The 18,503-nt window shown below is 45.7% G+C and overlaps 1 protein-coding gene across 1 annotated transcript in view; it reads left to right on the top strand.

Moving 5' to 3' along the window:
- The window catches only part of LOC138190211 (homeobox protein caupolican), a 54,801-nt gene that overhangs the window by 2,670 nt on the left and 33,628 nt on the right, over positions 1 to 18,503 (top strand). Inside the window, exon 2 of the mRNA XM_069132845.1 lies at positions 12,091 to 12,486. Coding sequence (XP_068988946.1) covers positions 12,091 to 12,486 — 396 coding nt within the window. The remainder of the gene's footprint in view (positions 1 to 12,090; positions 12,487 to 18,503) is intronic.

Here is an 18,503-nt window from a genome sequence, read left to right as displayed (position 1 = left end):
AACGACGCGCTTATGCGCAGGTGCAGCGACGAGGCTAGATAATAATACGGGTAGCCCCGTGTTACCCGCATGGGCTCGCGAAAAAGGTGCGAGTTGCATCGGCCGAAGAGAGAGTCGAGAATCGACTCTCGCATTGTTCCTTTTAACCGCGGCCCGCGAGCTGCCACGCTTTAAAGCTCGGGCTTTCCTTCGTTTTGATTAACCCGATGATAAAGGGGACGCGGCCCCTTTTGTTCCTCGGCTGAACCGACGGTTGAGCCGGTGCGCGCGAACTTTACCCGAAGTAAACGCCATTAAAGGCGCATTGAAATCGTCATTTCGCCGTGAGCCGACCGTCGATCTTGTTTGTCGTACTGTTACAGTATTATTGGTATTGTACTCGTGGCGGTGAAACATTGCTTTCCTTCGTCGTTTATTTCCCGTACGTTCACGCATGTATACGTATGTTTTATTTTATATGTATGAGAAGATTAATATGTTCAGCCCATGGAAGTTAGCAATTAGCGTAGATTTTTGAGGTATGTCCTCGGTAAATCAGTTAATTACGCCGCTGTATTTAGAAAGGTGGGAAATTCACGAATAACTACTTAACCAGCCACTTGCTGCAACTTGGAGTTTCTTCTTCCTGGATTATAACTCGTGTTAGATAATTTTCTACCTTGTGTACATCTATTTTCGTCATTTTAACGATCGAACGAGCAGAGGACTTTTTAATTTGGTATCCGAGAGAGTGGCGCAAGTGCGTCATCGGTGCTCTCGAATACCGATACGTGCCGTGATACGGAACAACGATAATAATTGGTCGGTTATCTTCTCTCGTAACTGCGCGTGTTCTCTATCTAAACGTATTCCCGATCGACGAATTACCGGGCGTTTACACGCGTGCAGGCTGCAACGAGGCACAGCTTCGAGCCCAGCCAGCGGTGTAACGAAAATGAAAAAACAGACGGGTTTAATTGCTACCGGTGGAATAGTCGAAACGGCGTACGTCTCTTCGGTGCGTTTATATAAACGATTACAAGATCCCTGGGATGCTTTACGATCGCATCGGCGATTCCTGTTGTCCGGGATAATAAATATTTTACGCGGATCATTTCTACGGAAATGCGAGTAACGATAATTGGAGTTTATAGCATACTTATTTGAATTTATAATAGCGGCTGGTCGCGGCTACGCCAGGCGAAATCGTAAAATTTGCGATTACATATTAGGTAGTTAATATATTTACTACAACCAGAGAATCCAGTGGCGATATCGCCTGTTCCGTCCGTTTTCTCTTTGCCCTCTTCTTCCCCTTTCCCTTCTCCTTTCCTCTTCGTCGTTCCTTTCTTCGGATCAACTTCGGTTACTTCGCGTTAAACGACAGAGGCGTTTCATTTTTCTTTGACAAAGGGTGTCGATACGAGCGAGAGAAAGGTTACGTTTATCGTTGGTCGATTGAAAGAACGCCTTATAATGGCACCTTTAATTAAGCGAACCCGATGGATATTGCCACGAGCGCGTTATGTACTGTTTTATGAAGTCCCCGTCTATCTCCCTTTCTCTCTCTCGCGCGCGCGCTCTTTCTCTATCTATCTGATTCGCTCGCGTATGTTTTCGTATGCCGTTTAACGTAAAAAATTCGAACGTGGCGTTGAACGGCAGTGATTAATCTCTGTGCGGTTCCCGCGCGGCCATTTAGCCTGCACGCTACACGGTCTCCATTCAATTTTCCAGCATTTTCAGCGTTACATGCTAATGAAATTCTCGCCGTGGAATGCGTTCGATTCGTTTTATGGATGGCCGTGTAATTAACGGGAAAGTTATGTCCAAGTTTATACACGAAAACTTTGCAGGCCGCTAGTACAGCATACGTTTGTAAAAGTATTTACACTTGAAACATTCTGTTTCTAATTTTTTCGTATTCTGCGATTATCTTACAAGTTAATCCTCTAATTTCGCAGTTATCGTCGGTGTTTATCCAGTTGTAGGTATAGAATTTCGCTTCCAGCGAGAAAGTAAACTCGACGAATAGTCACGGTTGTTGGAAAAAAAAAGGAAAAGGAAATACCGATCCTAACGAATTACGATCTGCACAAAGACAGATAAATAGAAACTAAAGCGAATATTTGGAAAGAAGTTTTTCTATAATCTCTTGTACGACTGCGTTGCGTAGTATAGGGCAAGGTGTTAACTCGAATCCACCTAATATAACGTTAATGACATACCGGTATGCACTTGTGGTACGCGTCTCTTAAGCGCTACATCTACGTTGGTTATGTCTTTGACTGGGGTCACAGGTTAACAGCCTAATGATATTAATTAATTCACCGTCAAAGAAGTAACGATACTTGTTATGAAACGACTCAGCGTTGGTAGTCGATGCGGTGTTGCAAAAGTTGTTCAGAAATCAAGAATGCAACGCAATGTGTATTTAGTAGAAAAATTGAATAATCACGTAGGATCGAGAGAATGAGGGAGGGACAAAGAGAGAGAGAGAGAGAAAGAAAGAAAGAGAGAGAAGCGGTTGGAACAGTGGTGGGGAAAAAGGTTGAGGGCGCACGGTTCGCAGACACGGTTTAAGAATTCGTTTGTTAACGCGTAATGAGAAACGGCAATTGGCCGTGGCTCGTTAAGTTCGCCAACAACGCATCGATCGCGATTCTTCCGTTATTTGTCAGCGGCCGTAAAACATGTCGGACAGGTCGACTTTCTACGCGGGAACATCTGTTCGCCGATTATGCGCGGCCGCGTAACGACGGTAATTACTTTTTCGTTCGGCGAATAATTAGTAACAAAGTTATTAGTACCACTGTTCTTACAGTGCTGCTTGTTAACAAGACACCGATGAGTATGCATTAATTAAACCGCTCAACGAAAACGGAACGACGTTCTACCATAGCGAAAATCGTATTTTCTTTCGTAATATGTAAGTGCGTATATAAGTATATATTACACACATAGATACACGCTCGATCTGTAAGTCGATGATTAAGTTCGACAAAACGATTTCCATGAAATGTTTTTCTTACCGAACGACCAATCATCGGTGTGTCTATGTACACGTACGTACATGCTACGAGAGACAGTAGTAGGGAGTCAAAATTCACTCGTTCGCTCGTTTACGCTTATCGAGTAAACGAAATAGAGTATACCCTTGGCCGAGAGTAATGAAAACTATCGTCTAGGTAGAAAGCAGCTCGAATTCTATCCGAGAAATCATGCTCGTACAACGAGAACGTGGATACTCTGGTCTCTTGCGTCTAATGAGCGACGTGGATCGGTCCCGAGCATCGCTAAATTTACGATCGCATTCGACTCGCGAGCCGAGTCGAATCGAGCAGAGAGAGCTCCTCTATCCTCGCTATCGTAACGTCCCCGCCGTTTGCAACAGAGCGCATCGCGCGATTTCGATATCAACGGTCAAGCATCTGTTTGCAAAGTTACGTCCGCGAGAGCGTAATGGCAATAACGCGCATGGCGCAATGGATACATCGGTTCGCCGTATAATTACGGCCCTGAACACGGAAGCGCTCGATATCTCCGTAATATCAGTTTTCATGATCGTGGCCTACGCTCTTCTCGTGTCTCCCTTTCCCCCTTTGCTCTCTTTCCCTCTTTCTCCCCCTTCTTTCCTGTCCTTCATCCACTCACTTTTTGTTTACCATGTTCACGAACACAGTGTCGTCGGCGAACTTTCAATTGGAAGGGCCGAAATGGACCTTCCGATTTACGTTTCGCTGTGATTTTCTTAACCGCGGACAGCCACCGCGTTTTTCTCCCGGGCGGGTAAAAATTGCGACCTTGTGCCGAGCTTATACCGAGGCTATACTTTTCGTGTAATCGGTAATTACAAGGTAAATGAGATTAAATGCCGTTTGATCGTCGCAATTTGGGGTTGCGTCTCGCAACTTTTATCTGAATGGTGCACCTGGTATTTACGCATTTCGTACTCTACTGTACCGATAGCGTAGAAAGCGTAACAAAGAGTCGATCGAAACGACGCGAATCGTTACCGCGGTATTCCCTCGTATTAAACCCTGAAAAATTTAATTGCGGTTTATTTGACGCGTATCGTCGATCGTAGATACCACCGACCCGAGCAAAGATACTCCCCTCGTATCCTTTCGATACGCGTAGCAATTTGTAACGATACACACAGAAATCCGCCGGTTGTTACCCGATTAACTTCGTGAAATTATTACTTCGTCGACGGTGTGTGATCGGTTACAATAATGCCCGTCGAGATATCAGCTTCGCGTTCTATACATACGTCTTTCACGTACCTACAGCCGTGTATTGCATGACCGACCAGGGAATTTCGAGGTTCGTTCACTTCGTTAACTCGCGTTATTATACCATCGTTATCCGGTTATACTTTGTTATTACCCGTGGTGTTTATCCGGCATCGGCGGAGATTCGGTGGAAGCATGAAGCTAGGCTGCTCGATGATTGACGGAATCGGCAATTACGGCACGGATTCTCGCACGTACTTACCTACCGGGCACCACACCGTCCTGCTGCACCGACCTTACACGCACGTCGCGGAAACCGGTTGTTTCTCTTTAAAGGTGCACGTGTCTCATTCGCACGGGAACGGCCTCGTACCGGTGCGAATTCGGCCGGGCTTCTCCTTTTCACGATTTCTCGGGGACCTGGGTCTCTTTCGGCCGCAGCAGACCGTATATACCCGGCCGATCCGGCAGGAATGTCGTTTCTGAGAAAAACGATCGATATGTATATCGTGTAGATTGAATTTCACTCGGGACAGAGAGCGTCCTGTCTCGGGTGAATTTTATTTTGCAGCGCGTACGCGAACGCCGAGCAACGTCCTATTTCTTTTTCTCCTTCATTCTTTTCTCTTTTTCGTACTCCGACCTTTTTAACATCAACGTTTAGTGTGAACGAGAGATCGCGCAGAAAGGAGAAGAAAGAATCGCTTCTCGTTTGTCTTTCGGCGAATGGTATAAAATCAAACGGTCGGGGCGAGGATTTTTCACAAATTTTCCCCGACGCGGGACCCGTCGTAAAAATTTAGTCGGTCGGTAAAGAAACGTGTTTCGGCAAGCCGCGTAAAAATACCAGCGGTCCCGTCACTCGTACGGTTAACGTTCACGCCTTCTTAACGTCGAGTTACAGCCACTTTAACGGAGTCTTTAGGGCTTCAAATAGATCTCTTGCCGGCCCCTGACGCGCATCCTTTTCCATCTAGACGTTTTTAAAGCCGGGACGCTCCACGAAACCGCTCTCGGCATTCCGTGGCGCCCTTTAGCCCCCGGAGGTAATTAACGTTAAATTGTTGCCGTCATTATTGTACGATATTTCATTGGCATCTGGTGTCTGTCGTTGTTCCTAACTCCACAGACGGGAAATCACGATTTCTTACGTTTGCGTTCTTCTCCTCGTTTCCATTGTTACGGCTCTGTTTATGTCGCCATCAAGTGCGTGGATCAACGATTCATTCGCTATAAATAGGAACTTTAGAAAAATCGGTGCTTCCTTTGAGAACTTTCACCGAACGACGAACAAAGAAACCATACGTCATCGAATGCTTTGTAGATTTTTATTTTCCATTCTTACTTTGAAGCTGACGACACCACCGCCAACTAACCGTAATGCTCCACATCGTAGTTCGACACGAGATACGATTACGTTCCGAAATAAATGGCAAGGGATTGAAACTCGTTCGCTAACGCAGTACGTTCATCGAGGCGCGAGACGTTTAAGTTTCAAACAATATTCTACGCAGCGCGGAGACAACAGATAACATAGCTGGAAATCCGATTAACTTCTATCCACGAGCGATAGAGACAAATTGCAATCACGCGACGCGTTGCATTTCAGCTACGTTTCACTGGCAACTGAAAGAGAATAAAAGAGAGAAAGGATCACCGCAACGGTTAATTTGTCGCGAAAAAGAAGTGCTGTCGGGGTCCGGGGCCGTAAATGCCGTTGTCGTACAAGATCTCGCGCGAAGAGGAGGAGGTGGGGTCGCAAGGAGGTCTGAAGAAGGCTCCTGCGCCCTCCTTACGTACTCGAGAATTCAGCGACGAGAAAAAGACACATGGTGGAGGAAGGTGGAAGGAGCTGCCTTGGCAAAGGAAACGGCCAGGGACGGAAGGGGAGAATCGGTCTAGAGACTCTGTCCATTCGTATCCCTGGGTCCGCCATCTTTTTCGTGCGAATTGCGCGCGCGTATTGCGTTCCTATCGGTCTCTGACTGCGTTTACTTCTCCAACGGGGACTCTTTTGCTTTAACGGATTTTGCCCTCTCAGAGTGAATCGAATCGTTAGTCTCCGGTGACTGTCCGCGCAGAATTACGTTTGAAATTGTCTCGCGTGATTCCGTGAAATCGGTTGTTAGACGATTATCACGTCGGTTGTTTCGTTGTCGCGTGTGCCAGTGGTGACTAAGAGCGGCACATTGTCAAGTTTCTCCGATTACTTTGCACGAGCGGCGATAACTCGCGATCAAACCGCTACTTAGCTCAACTTCGACACGTGTAATCCTGTTTATGAAGAACCCTTTACTTACCGGTGCGAGTCCTGTTCTCCGAGAACTTGGTCTTCACGCTTTGGCCTCTTCTTCTGCGTGTCTTCGTTCCTGACACGCGTGTATGCATAGATTAGTGTTTCGTGAGGAAAAACACCGATAAAGGAAACCGCCGTGTTAGCTTTTCGAATTTGGGTCTTCACGTTCGCAAAACGTGTCAATCAAACGTGTCAGTCGAACGTGTCAACGTGACGTGTCGTGGTCGACGGATGCCTATCGAAATTCTTGGAAACGATTACCTTCCGAGTCTAAATTAATCAGATGGACGACTTTCAAGAAAAAATTGAAGAGCTAGCCCGAGGGTCTTTTATCGTCACTGATATTGGAGCACGATGTCTATCGGCCGATCGATTACCGCGATAGTCCGCGGCACGAAATTATAGGTTGGACGGACGCACTTCCGGTCCTTCGGCTCGTGATTGTGTTAACCGATCGGACGATCGACGAGAGATCCATGGTTGCAACATTTCGTTCATGTTCGAAATGAACGTTATTTACTTATGAAACAATCGTTAATAAAATGACGACGCGATCGACCCATGCCAGATCGCGCAGTCATCGACAGAGGCGACGATTTCATCGATCGCGCGCGAGTTTATTCAGTGCAGGTATCGAACACGATATCGATACATTGTAAATTCGCGGGCATCGAGAATAAGGGGTTGCCGCACTTACGTCGAAATTACACGTTCGTACCGGTAAATTATTCCTCATCATCGACGTCGAGAGAGGCTGCATTCTCTTTACACCTGCGTCACGCACCGCTTATTCGTGCATCGGATCATCGATAAACCATACTTAACGTTTTCCACGAACCATTCGCTTCTCGACTGGCTCGCGCGTACACTCGAGACCGAACCGCTCCAAGCGTCTTCCAATTAAAACATACGCTATAATTACCCAGCAATCATGATCGAACGTTTCTCGTGGCTGGATTTGAATTTTATTTCTCAATCACTCGCGTTTCTCTTTCTGCCTGTGGCGCACGAATACGGCGATGCACGAACGAAGCCTCTCGCGTAGAGAACCCGTCAGAGAGTTCGTTTCACCCTTGGAGAGGGGTTGATTTGCGAACGCAACTGTCACCGAATCGTCGACGAGTAAAAGAGACCGGTGGTGGGTTTGTCAGGGCTGCAGAAGCGAACCGTGGTGGAAGGTAGAACGATAGAGGAAAGGACGGACGAACGTGTCAGGACTGTTCCTGCAGGCTCAGGATCCGTAGGGTTTTCGCGGCGGTGGTTGCTGCCGCGGGGGTGAAAGCGGGCTTTTAAAAGGTTCCGATGGGAAACCCAGCAGGGCGTGAATGGCTCCAGACGCGCTGGAGGAGCCGAAACGTTCCGTGAGAGACGAATTGGCGAGAGCGAGAATGACAGGACGAGACGAGGAAGGAACGAGGCAGAGTCACGGGGAAAGGAAAGAGACACGAGCATAGAACGCATACAGAGAAAGAGGATTGTGCGTGCACGGGGACACACGCGCACACAGGCACGCATGTGTCACGGCCTCGAGGTGTTCCACCACCTCCTCCTCCTCCTCCACATACTCCTCCTCTTCTCGGCTCTTTGTTCACGAAAGTTCGGTTTACCTCGTTCCCTTCCGAGACCGGGTCTGTCCGGGTGTCTGCTTTTTTCTCGTCTATTTTTGCGCCAGCTTCTTTCCGAGCGCGCGAACGAGCCTCGAACGACCAGAGAAGACCGTTTCGCTCGTGGAAATAGAGAAACGCCGGTACTCCTAAACGATTACGGCGAACGCGTGTCGTTTTAATCGAAGATTTCGCTGTAGCGATATCGTGGGACTTTGCGTACGTCTCTTAGGGTTGGATACCGAAAGGGGGCATATTTTCGATAGTGAAAAAGCCGTGCGAGATGATGGAGCGAGCGAAAGTGGTCGCGACAGCTTGTTCACCACGAAAGTTACGTCAATGTTGATGAAAATAAATTAAGTCGCATACGAATTGCGGTGAATCGGAGGTCGACAGGATGATCTCGTGGATGATCGGCGCGTCGTCCAATTTCACGGTGGAACGCTATTTAAGTATCACTAGCGATAAATTATCGGACGAAATTTGTAGCCGGCAGCCACGGGGCGTCGAAATATCTTACGACTATTTAGCGCGACGTGGAATCCCGCTTTTCGTAAACACGTCCACGCCGCGAAAAATATGGACGCGTTATAAAAAACGGTGGCGACGTCTCCTTCCTCCCTCTTCTCCATTCTTTTCCTCCTTCCTTTTTCTTCTCCGCCTCTTGTTCGACGAGATTTCTTTTCTGTCGGAGAGCAGCGAGAAAACAAAGGGGCGAAGGGAAAATCGTGCGTGTGAAAATAATGTTTCCGATGATCCTATTTATCACGTTTCCCGTGGGCGTCCTGTCGCCTGGCCTCCGATTTCGACACGCGCTCTACGAATAGAAAGGTGCTACGTGAGCGAACAGTTTTCCTCTGACTCGTCTTCTTCTCCTCCTTCGACTTCGTCTCCTTTTCCTCTCTGCTTCTACAGCAAGCGGAATACGCGAGACGAACACTCTCTTTATCAACGCGACGATACACAAGATCCTCTCTCTCCCCTTCCACCCTTTCAGCTCTCCGGAGCTCGTTCTCTCGAAATAACTCCACGCCCTTGCCGTATTAATTACCAGGATTCATTTCATCCTCATTTACCGCGAGCTAATTTACCGCGCGGAGAAGCCTACGCGATATATATGTACGCAGACCTTCCCTCGTGAGTACTCTACGCGAGAGATCGACGACGCACTCTGCCTTTGGGAAGCGATTAATCGCGGGATCGCGCCACCGTTGCCTGCCTAGAACGCTAGAACATGGTTCGTGGAATCAGAGGCAACAAACGGGGGGAATTAATATACACGAGACGAGTATTTTTGGAATCCGTGCGTGATTAAATTCCGCCCTGTTCGAACAGAGGAGTCGTTCGATGCGTGACAGATATATTTCGATATAGAAATATTTATCTAGCAACACGCGATGCGTTGCTACTTTATCGCTAGCGGTGGTAAAACGAACGCAAGAAAGTCAATCTAGAAATAATTTGTCTCGCTCGTTCGCTTTTCCACTTCGTCGTTAACTCTGTTGTCCGTGTAGATAATTTGTAAATGCTAGGAGTATACGCGCGATTATTTAAATAACCAGGACTCTGTGAATTATATCCGTCGATACTGCGTCGACGAAGAACATTCAGTATTCTAAGCAAAAATAATAGGTTGAGACATTCAGCAGTCGTATGATTATTCAAACGTAATGGAAGCGCCAGTACGCGTAAGCGCAAGGTAGCTAGAGGTGTCCACTGACGATAAAAGTTGTACGGAAGCACGATTCAGAGACGCCTTAACGAGAAGTTATTAACGCAAGATTATTATGTAAAGCACTCCCTGCGATTAAAACCTATCGGTATATTTATCGATTCGATTTCGATGTTACGTTTGTTTATATTTTATTTTTTAACAAGACGTGCAACAGGTATGACGTGCATTATGACCGACGAGACAAACGATTTTTTATCTTTGTGTAGCTCTTGCATATCGTAGGAATGATTAACATTAATTAAGCAGTTATCGTGGTAGTAATGTCTTGTTCTCCTTGCGCGATATCAATCTCGTTTTTTTAAGCCGAAGTACTGTAATGTAAATTTCGAACCTGATCGATTACGCCAACCACATTAATTATCGATAGTTTTGCGAAGCTTGTCCTTTCCGACCTAGGTCCATCCATCAACCGATCGTTGGCATTTTTTTGGAAGTATCGTCTGTTCTTTTGAATATCAAGCGCGTATGTCGTCAACTCGTGTAAAACATATTTTCAATTTGCCGTTGCGAAACTTGTTCTGTGTTTGCACGCGGTATTTCACTCGAACGATATCGTATAGTGTAATATAATAATCCTTTGTTACATAAAACGTGGAATATTTTTGGACGAACGTGTACAACAATTAGGCTGGAGAACGACGTACGCATCAAGATATTTGCTATCGTTGGTCTGGTTCTGGTACTCGACGTGGCGATAGCAGCCAAACAAAATTGAAGTACTTTCGACGAAAAAAAGCGGTCGGGTGCGTTTCTTTCCGCATTAACATTCGACAAGCGTAATTTTCATGCGATATTTTGGTCGTTTGTAAAAGCGTAAACAAGGATCGTTGATGTACGAAGGCTGGCCAACAATTTGACTTGCTCCAAGATAAATTTCCATTTAATTTATTCGGTCTGGAAAGCTTCGAGTGACATTTACGGCAAATATACTCGGCTGTCATTATACGAAATTACGTGACAATTATTGCTATCGGAGGACCCTGATCGCGAGTGAACATTGATGTCGCACTACATAATTCCAGCCACGGGAAACATAGCACGTACTTCGTTTGAAACTTCGATCAAAGATTTCCGAAGTGAATTATAGTTCGTATTTTTTATTATTATTTGTTCCACCTCTCGATCTCCTTCTCACGTTGACGGTCCTTTTAAGGAGTTAATTGTCGTGTGTCATCTGTTGTTTAATAACGACAGATACCGCTACTCCATCCTCGATTATCGTCCATTAAAGTAACACGGAATTGCTATCGAGTTATCGAGCACGCATTTATAATCGGATCCGCGGCGATAAGCGTGTATCACCTGCTTTTGAAATTACCGTCATTACCGCTATTAACCCTTTACTCTAGAATTATTTTTAAAACCGATATCGCCTGGTTAACTCGCAATTTATTTCCATGTATCTACTTGTTTTATTCGACCTGCGAACGTTTTTCTTTTCTTTCCTTTTTTTTTTCCTTTTTTTACCTACGTACATCGGTACACGGTGTTAACTAAGAGCTATTGACGGAAACGACAACGAAACGGGTAATATGAATCAGCGGTAACATGAGTCACGGACAAAGGGACGAGGAAACGCGTAGGGATTTTATATCGTACCACGTTATTGCCATATAATTTGTTTACGTACAGCTTTTCTACCTTGTTTCGATACTCGAGCGCGATTATCTAAACGTAATTCGTTCGATGTATCAGATATCGTCCCGAAACTCGTCCTTCTTAATGTTAATTCAATTAAATTTCCTATCTAGCTGATTATCTTATTATTCGGTGTTGCCACCACTTCAAATTTCATTGACAAGATCACCTCTTATCTCCGCTTTCGTCAAAAGCGCTGTTAATCAGTTTTTTATCGAACCATCGACCCGTTCTACGATATCTATCCACAAGTTCACGAAGATCGTAACCCATACGGCCAAAGATTTTCCATTCTCCGTTTGTTTAAAAAATCAGAAAAAATCTCGATCGCCTATCATTCCGCTCAAACTCTGAAAATACCTCCAATCGTTTATTCTTACGTGTATATTTGCATAAATATATACCATACCTACGTTAAAATCCAAAAATTATTTTCCTTTTTCCTATAGAACGTAAAAAAATAATTCTTTCACGGACATCCAAATTCTTAACCCCGCCCAAATCCATAAGGAACACCTTCGAACCACACCCTATACACACCCATAATCAGCTGGTCAAAGCAAGCGAGCACGTTGCTAATGCGTCCCGTTAAAATCATTTTAGCTGCTGGTGAGCGGCGGACAGCCAACGACGGCGACGTCGCCGGCGATGTCGTCGGGAGGCGCACTCAGCCCTGGCGCTCTCTCGCCTTCGTCGACGGCGACGACGACCGGCGCCGCGGCCGCACCCGCCTCCGGAGGAGCGAGCACCCCTGTGGCCGGCACTACGGGACCTGGTTGCTGCGAAAACGGCAGGCCCATGATGACGGACCCCGTGACCGGACAAACAGTCTGCAGCTGTCAATACGACAGCGCGGCCAGGTTGGCACTGGGAGCGTACCCGAGGCTAGCACCCACCGCAACCTCCTACTCGTCTTACCCTACGCCGACACCCTCCACCACCGATCAAGGACCATATCCTAGCATCGGTATGGACAGCTCTGCGTTCTATCCTCCTTTGGTGAGTATCACTCGTCTTGTTTCTTTGTGTGCTGCTCTCGTTTTTTCTTTCGTTTCTTTTTCTTTTCTTTTTTTCCCTTTCTCTACAGGAAAGAAGGTCGCAGGTTAATTGCGAGAAGCTAATTAGCGATATTTACGCAACGACAAATGAATTATTCATAGGTGATTATTCAACGAAGCTGTTGCGTACGGGAATGTTTTGTAGGGTGGGTGGGATTTGAATATCGTGTACAGCGGTTAGCGAGTGTTGCGAGATTTAAATAGTAAGATTCCGGTTTTTTTTCGAATATCCTTCCGAGATTACAGAATATTTCTATGGCCATTGCATATGAGGAATTATTTTTATTCGAAGCACCCTGTATGCTCGTCTAACTAAAGAATTTCGTGTCACTCTTTACATAGCTCGACGAAATAACTTTCGTTACTTGGAAACGATAAATTACACGAGTTGCGTATTGTAGCGCTAATCGAAAGACTTACGAGCGCCTCGTATTTATAAACGCGATCGTTAAACGGTTTATTAGCTGCGTTTCGAAAGAGGAAAGCAGACGTCCGCCCTCTCGGTGCTTTTGCAATACGCTTTGTAACGTTTCACGCGTGAAATATGCGAGACCATCGTGGTCGCAGACTGATCGGACCGTCGTGCTAGGCGTGCCGGACAATTATTACTCTCACTGGCCGAACTCAAGACGGATTAGCGGTTGGTCCTGTCACGAATTAGCTTGGAATCCCGGTTGATGGAAACGCGGAGACGAGTCTCTCTCGCGCCCGCTAGAACCACCGAGAAATTCACGCGTCTGACTCGATCGCGTTTTCTAGCCGCCTCCGTCGCCGGCTGTGTCGAATTATTCACGCGCGGCTGTCGTGAGCAGAACGATAATCTCGTTTAAGTTTCGGTTCGCGGAAGACGCGTCTCGCGTCGTCTAGCTACGTCTAACGAGGACTCCATGATGGATTCACGGTTATATTTCAGGGGCGAATCTCACTCGCCAAAGACTGCCCGGGAATCTTGTGAAACACGCGTTTCTCGTGCAAACACACGCGTTTCCTCTCGGCCGTTTTCATCGCGCGGAAAAAACACGGCTAAGAATAAGTTTCGTCGTGGTTGCGTTAGGAGAAACGCTTTTACCCGAGACGAAAATGACATCGGGAAGATCGCGGCTCGCGTGCTACCGAACAAAAGTGTCGGCGTGGGTAATTAAGTCACCGCGGACATTGAAATTACATCGAATCGGTATCGCGTGCAGGACACGAAGAAATAGGTAGGCGGAGCGAGAAACATTCAAGTTCGTTGTAAAACTTGTTCGAAGCGAAAGGAGCTTGGGATCGACACGACGCGACACGGTCAGCGTTCTGTTCGATGTACGTGCATTTAGTTGAGAAGACTGCGACGACTTTATACACGTAAAGTGGAGAATATGCAGACCATCGGTCATTCTCTATAGGGCGTTGAATTATTAAGAGATGTTATTAACTGGTACTAGGTACGTAATGTGACGTCTGGAAGAGAGGCATCGGACGATGTTACGTAGGCGGATGAAGTGTTTTGAACACGACAAAAATGAACTCTAGACGGGAGATTGGAGCGAGATCACGCGTGTAGAGCAAAACTGTTTGCGTTTAATCGCGAGCATATCGACGATAGCCTGATAAAACGCGGTTGACGTAGACGTATAGAAATAGACGCGCGATCGTATCGGGGTTTCGGCCAATTTATATCTGCACTCGAGCGTGGATACTCACCACCGGGAGGTAGAAACGATAAAAAGATTGGCGTGGAAAACACGCTCGGTCCGCCAGATGTTGCAAGCCCATTTGAAGCGACTTCGACCGGCGAGCTTGGAACCAAGAAAGGGATAGACAGAGAGAGCTGATAATTAAATTCTGCATTTATTGCCGGCGACGCGACGTTCTCCTTTTTGCCGCCGCAGTTCTCTCGTAGTACGTTGCGAACGATAAGTACATTAATCCTTTGCCAGAGTGAAAGGTCAATTCGAGACACGCCGTATCATACGTTAGAATATCGTGTCGGTGAATTTTTATCGTACGAAACACGCGTTTCCTGTGGCGTGCATCGAGCACCGTGTACGCGTTTGCTTTCCTTTCTCATACGACGGATCGTTCGTGCAATTAGATCCGAACTTTGTTCCAAAATACGTTGCTTCGAAGATAATAACTGGCGCGTTATTATCGTTATTTGGCTTTCGGTGTACGAGAAAGTTCTCCGGGGTGGAGAGAGGAAGCGCGCCCAATTAAATTTGAATTTATCGGCATAATTATACTAATTGGTTGTTTTGGACGAAATCATGGAACAATCAATCTTGCGCCCCTCTGCCAACCAGTCGAGACTGATTGGATAAAGGCAGGCAACGAGTTCCAGGTACAGACTTATCCCTCTATGGCACCGTCCAGAGTGACTCGTCATTCTACCACTTAAACGCTACAAGCCATTTAAATCTCACGTACAAAGACGTAATCGAAATCAAATTGAAACTGGAATTCGTTTAACGCTCTTTCAACATCGACACGGAAGCAAAATTCCACTGGTTCGGGAATAGATATTTCCGTGACAAAAGTGCCGGTTTTCTTATCTTAACAGCTTCTCTCTGAGCGCGATTTAATTAACGGGACAGCCGCCTTAAAATAGGACAAGGTGACGATGCGAGGTAGACAGAGTGTAACCGAGTATTTAACTGATCGAGATACGAATGTCCGTGATATCCACGTTTATGATGAATTTCTACCTCGAATCGTGCACATAGCCAATCAGCAACGCGTGTCTTTCGATAACGACTGGGCACCTTTCATTGGGTGAAATTATACAGTCGCTTTTTACATCGCCAAATGGAACGAATCGGATGAAATCGCAGATAACGAGCGATTTCGACTGTCGCGAGCCTCATCGTTCCATGACATTCAAATTTCCTCGGAATATTTTCCGTGCCCCGTGTATCGATCGCACGACACCGATTCTCAAGTTGGAAAGTTATCGTCGTGACTCCATCTAGCGGCCGATAATGCGCGCGTGTCGTTACACGGTTTGGTTCTTTCGAAGCGTTTATCTTTACCACCGCAAATGCTAACCGCGGCTTTTTGATCTTCACCGCGCAATCAGTCCCAGTCGGAACTGATAACGAGAGATACCATCGCTCGTCTGCTTATCTCGAACAGTCAAGCTGACGAAACGTAAGAATGACTTGGATTTTGTGCGCGATTCTTTGAAGAGGGTTGCGAGTCGTGACCATTCGATGATAGCTACCAATTACGAACCCTAATTACGCTGATTAGTAGCATTATAGTAGTACGAGAAATGAAACGAGACAGGAACGTAATGAAAACGTAGAATCTGATAAGGAAATCGAAACAACGTTTCATTGAAAATAAGAGTATTTGTAAATACTTTCTCCAGTGACTGTATTATACAGCAAACGCTGTCAATGTTTTCCCCCGTTTCGGAGGATTAAATCTATAACAGACACGTAATGTAATAGTCACTTCAGTTCATAGAATAGAATTCTCTTGCACAATAATGCACTAATTAATATTAATGAATTGACAAGTAACATGTTGTAAATTATACACTTAGCTGACTTGCAATTTGTAAAACTAAGTTATACCTGTTTTTATTGCAAAATTGCTACTGTCACGCAGAAGAATTTATTAGCATAAGTAATTTGTAACCTGTAAGATTTCGCTATTAATATTCGTTAAATTGTGTTATACAGCACAATCAAGCCATTAAAGACCCAGCACAGTACGTACACAGCATACATGGTAGAAGTTGAAAAACAAAAATACCCTAACTTACGTTCTGTTACTTTCAAGATATCAAAAATCTATGAAATTCTCAGAATTCTCCTTTCCAGCAACGATATTAAAAAGTAAAATTCGATGATACGAATCGAAAACAAATTGAAAATAAAATATTACGCAATGCCGTGGCGCTGCTAGTTCTTAATGGGTTAAACAGAATCAGTGGTACTGATTCAAACATATCCAATCGCTCGACTCCCTTTCCCCTGTAAACTCGTAATCGTCGACCTTAACGGTTCACGTGATTCCATGACAATCAGCATTATGAATGTGCCAGCTATCGACGAACGCACGATATCGGGTCGACAAATTAATTTAGATTGGCGTTTTATCGGCAATAGGGTGCGGGTGGCTCGCGAACGCAAGGAATGCAGATTGAAACGCACGGGGTGTGATTTCTGTTATTTCACAGTTCGTTTCACGAGTGCGTAGCGTTTTGAAGCGGATGTTAATTGATTCTGGGATATTTCCCGACACGTTGTACGCCAATTATGACACCGTTTCTCGACAGTGCCATTCATAAATTGTCGCTCGATTAGCTGCGGAACGTTATCGAGTAGAACTTCGATGCCTGGGTGAAAAATTGTGTTCCGCGCGATTCTTAAACGCGGCCGTGGCTCGTTCTCGATGCTCTTCGCAACGGGTCGAGGAAAGAGGAAGCGAATGAAAGGCGGGAAGCAGAAGTAGCGCTGCAACGAACCTACTTATGGAGTCGATACTGGTTCAGCTGCGTTTGGTGTCGTCGAGGTTGTTGTCGTTCTGTTAATTAAATCGAATTGCGAATTAAGTTGGTTGTCTTTAAAAGTACATAGAGAAACAGGATTTCGTACCTATCGTGTGATGTACGAAACTCAGACTTGAAGGGGACCAACGTAAATTTTTGTCGTTTGAGTCCTTCAAGATCGAATCACAGCTACGATCCTGCGACGAACAAGTTCAACCTACGTACAACGGTGTTGTTAGCAATCCTCGAGACACTGCTTCGGTAGATTTTAACGTATCGTTCCAACAATTCGTTTCACTTTATAATTGTCCCCCTCAATCTGGTTCGTATCCGATTCAAGAAGGTTCTCACGCGTTTAGTTAATGCCTCAAGGCCGTATATTATTCCACTTTTCGACTACAAAAGGATAGAAAGATTTCCGTTGCAACGACTTAGAAAAAGATTGAAATTTCTTGTGTTTTATCTGGAAACACATGTTGGCGTGATCCCACGCGATTATTCGAATAAATGGAAATAGCGGACGTTTCCTGTCTCTTCGCAGAGCTCGTCCGCTCGAATCCACGCGGTCGCATGTCTTCGGCGCAATGAAAGAGCCGTTGGAGCATTCCGATCCGCGATATCGCGAAATGCGTTACTTTACGGCTCATTGATAAGCGTAACACACGTAGCACTCTTAATCGCGGAACGTTTACGCTCTTATAATTGGCAGTTACGCGCGGCTCGCATGCGATACAATGTGTCTACACGGTTCTTGGCTTGGTGTAACGCGTGTTTCGCGCTACGCTCGCACCACTAATGTATGTAAACGCGTCCCCGGTAAATACACAAGCGTTGCCCACCGATCTTTATTCCCCGACATAGTTATGGTGTCCGGCTGAAACTTGATAATGCTCGTTGCACACGTCGCTTGTGTAACATCCTGTAACGTAGACGCGTTCTAAGTTGGAAACGTTCGAGTAGATTCAGAATACCAGAGTTCATCGCGTTTATACAGAGTAGGTATAGGAGGCTGGAAATTATTTGCTGAAGGCTGCTCCTCTCAACGCCAGCGTTACAGACAACTCCCCCCTCTACTGTTCCTTACATCCATGTGTAATGGAGGGGGAAGCGTAGCAAGATCGGAGCGTCAAATGCTGGTAAATATTGTTGGTCAAAGTGGATTCCAGGTATTCTCTTCTTACGACTTTGCTGACGGTATTACGTTTCTGTCACTTTGATTGATAGAACGTTAGAATGTTTATTCTACTACCCGAGCATTAACTCCATTGTTTTTAACCATGTTGTTTTTTCTCGATTCTTCTTCGCGTTTGTATCTCTTAAAATATAGACTAGAAGACAACAACAGGATTAAGCAGAGGTAAAGATATGCGCAGACAGCGCGAGGCTGTCTCGAGGCGAGTCGACGAGTACCGAATTTTTGGCAACATCAAAGATACCCCGCAGCTTCTTACTCGTTTCGTTTGGACGCGTATTGAATGACT

This window comes from Bombus flavifrons, chromosome 1, assembly GCF_040668555.2.
Source record: "Bombus flavifrons isolate JBK064 chromosome 1, iyBomFlav1_principal, whole genome shotgun sequence".
Lineage (NCBI taxonomy): Eukaryota > Metazoa > Arthropoda > Insecta > Hymenoptera > Apidae > Bombus > Bombus flavifrons.
This window is presented reverse-complemented; position numbering and strand designations above follow the sequence as displayed.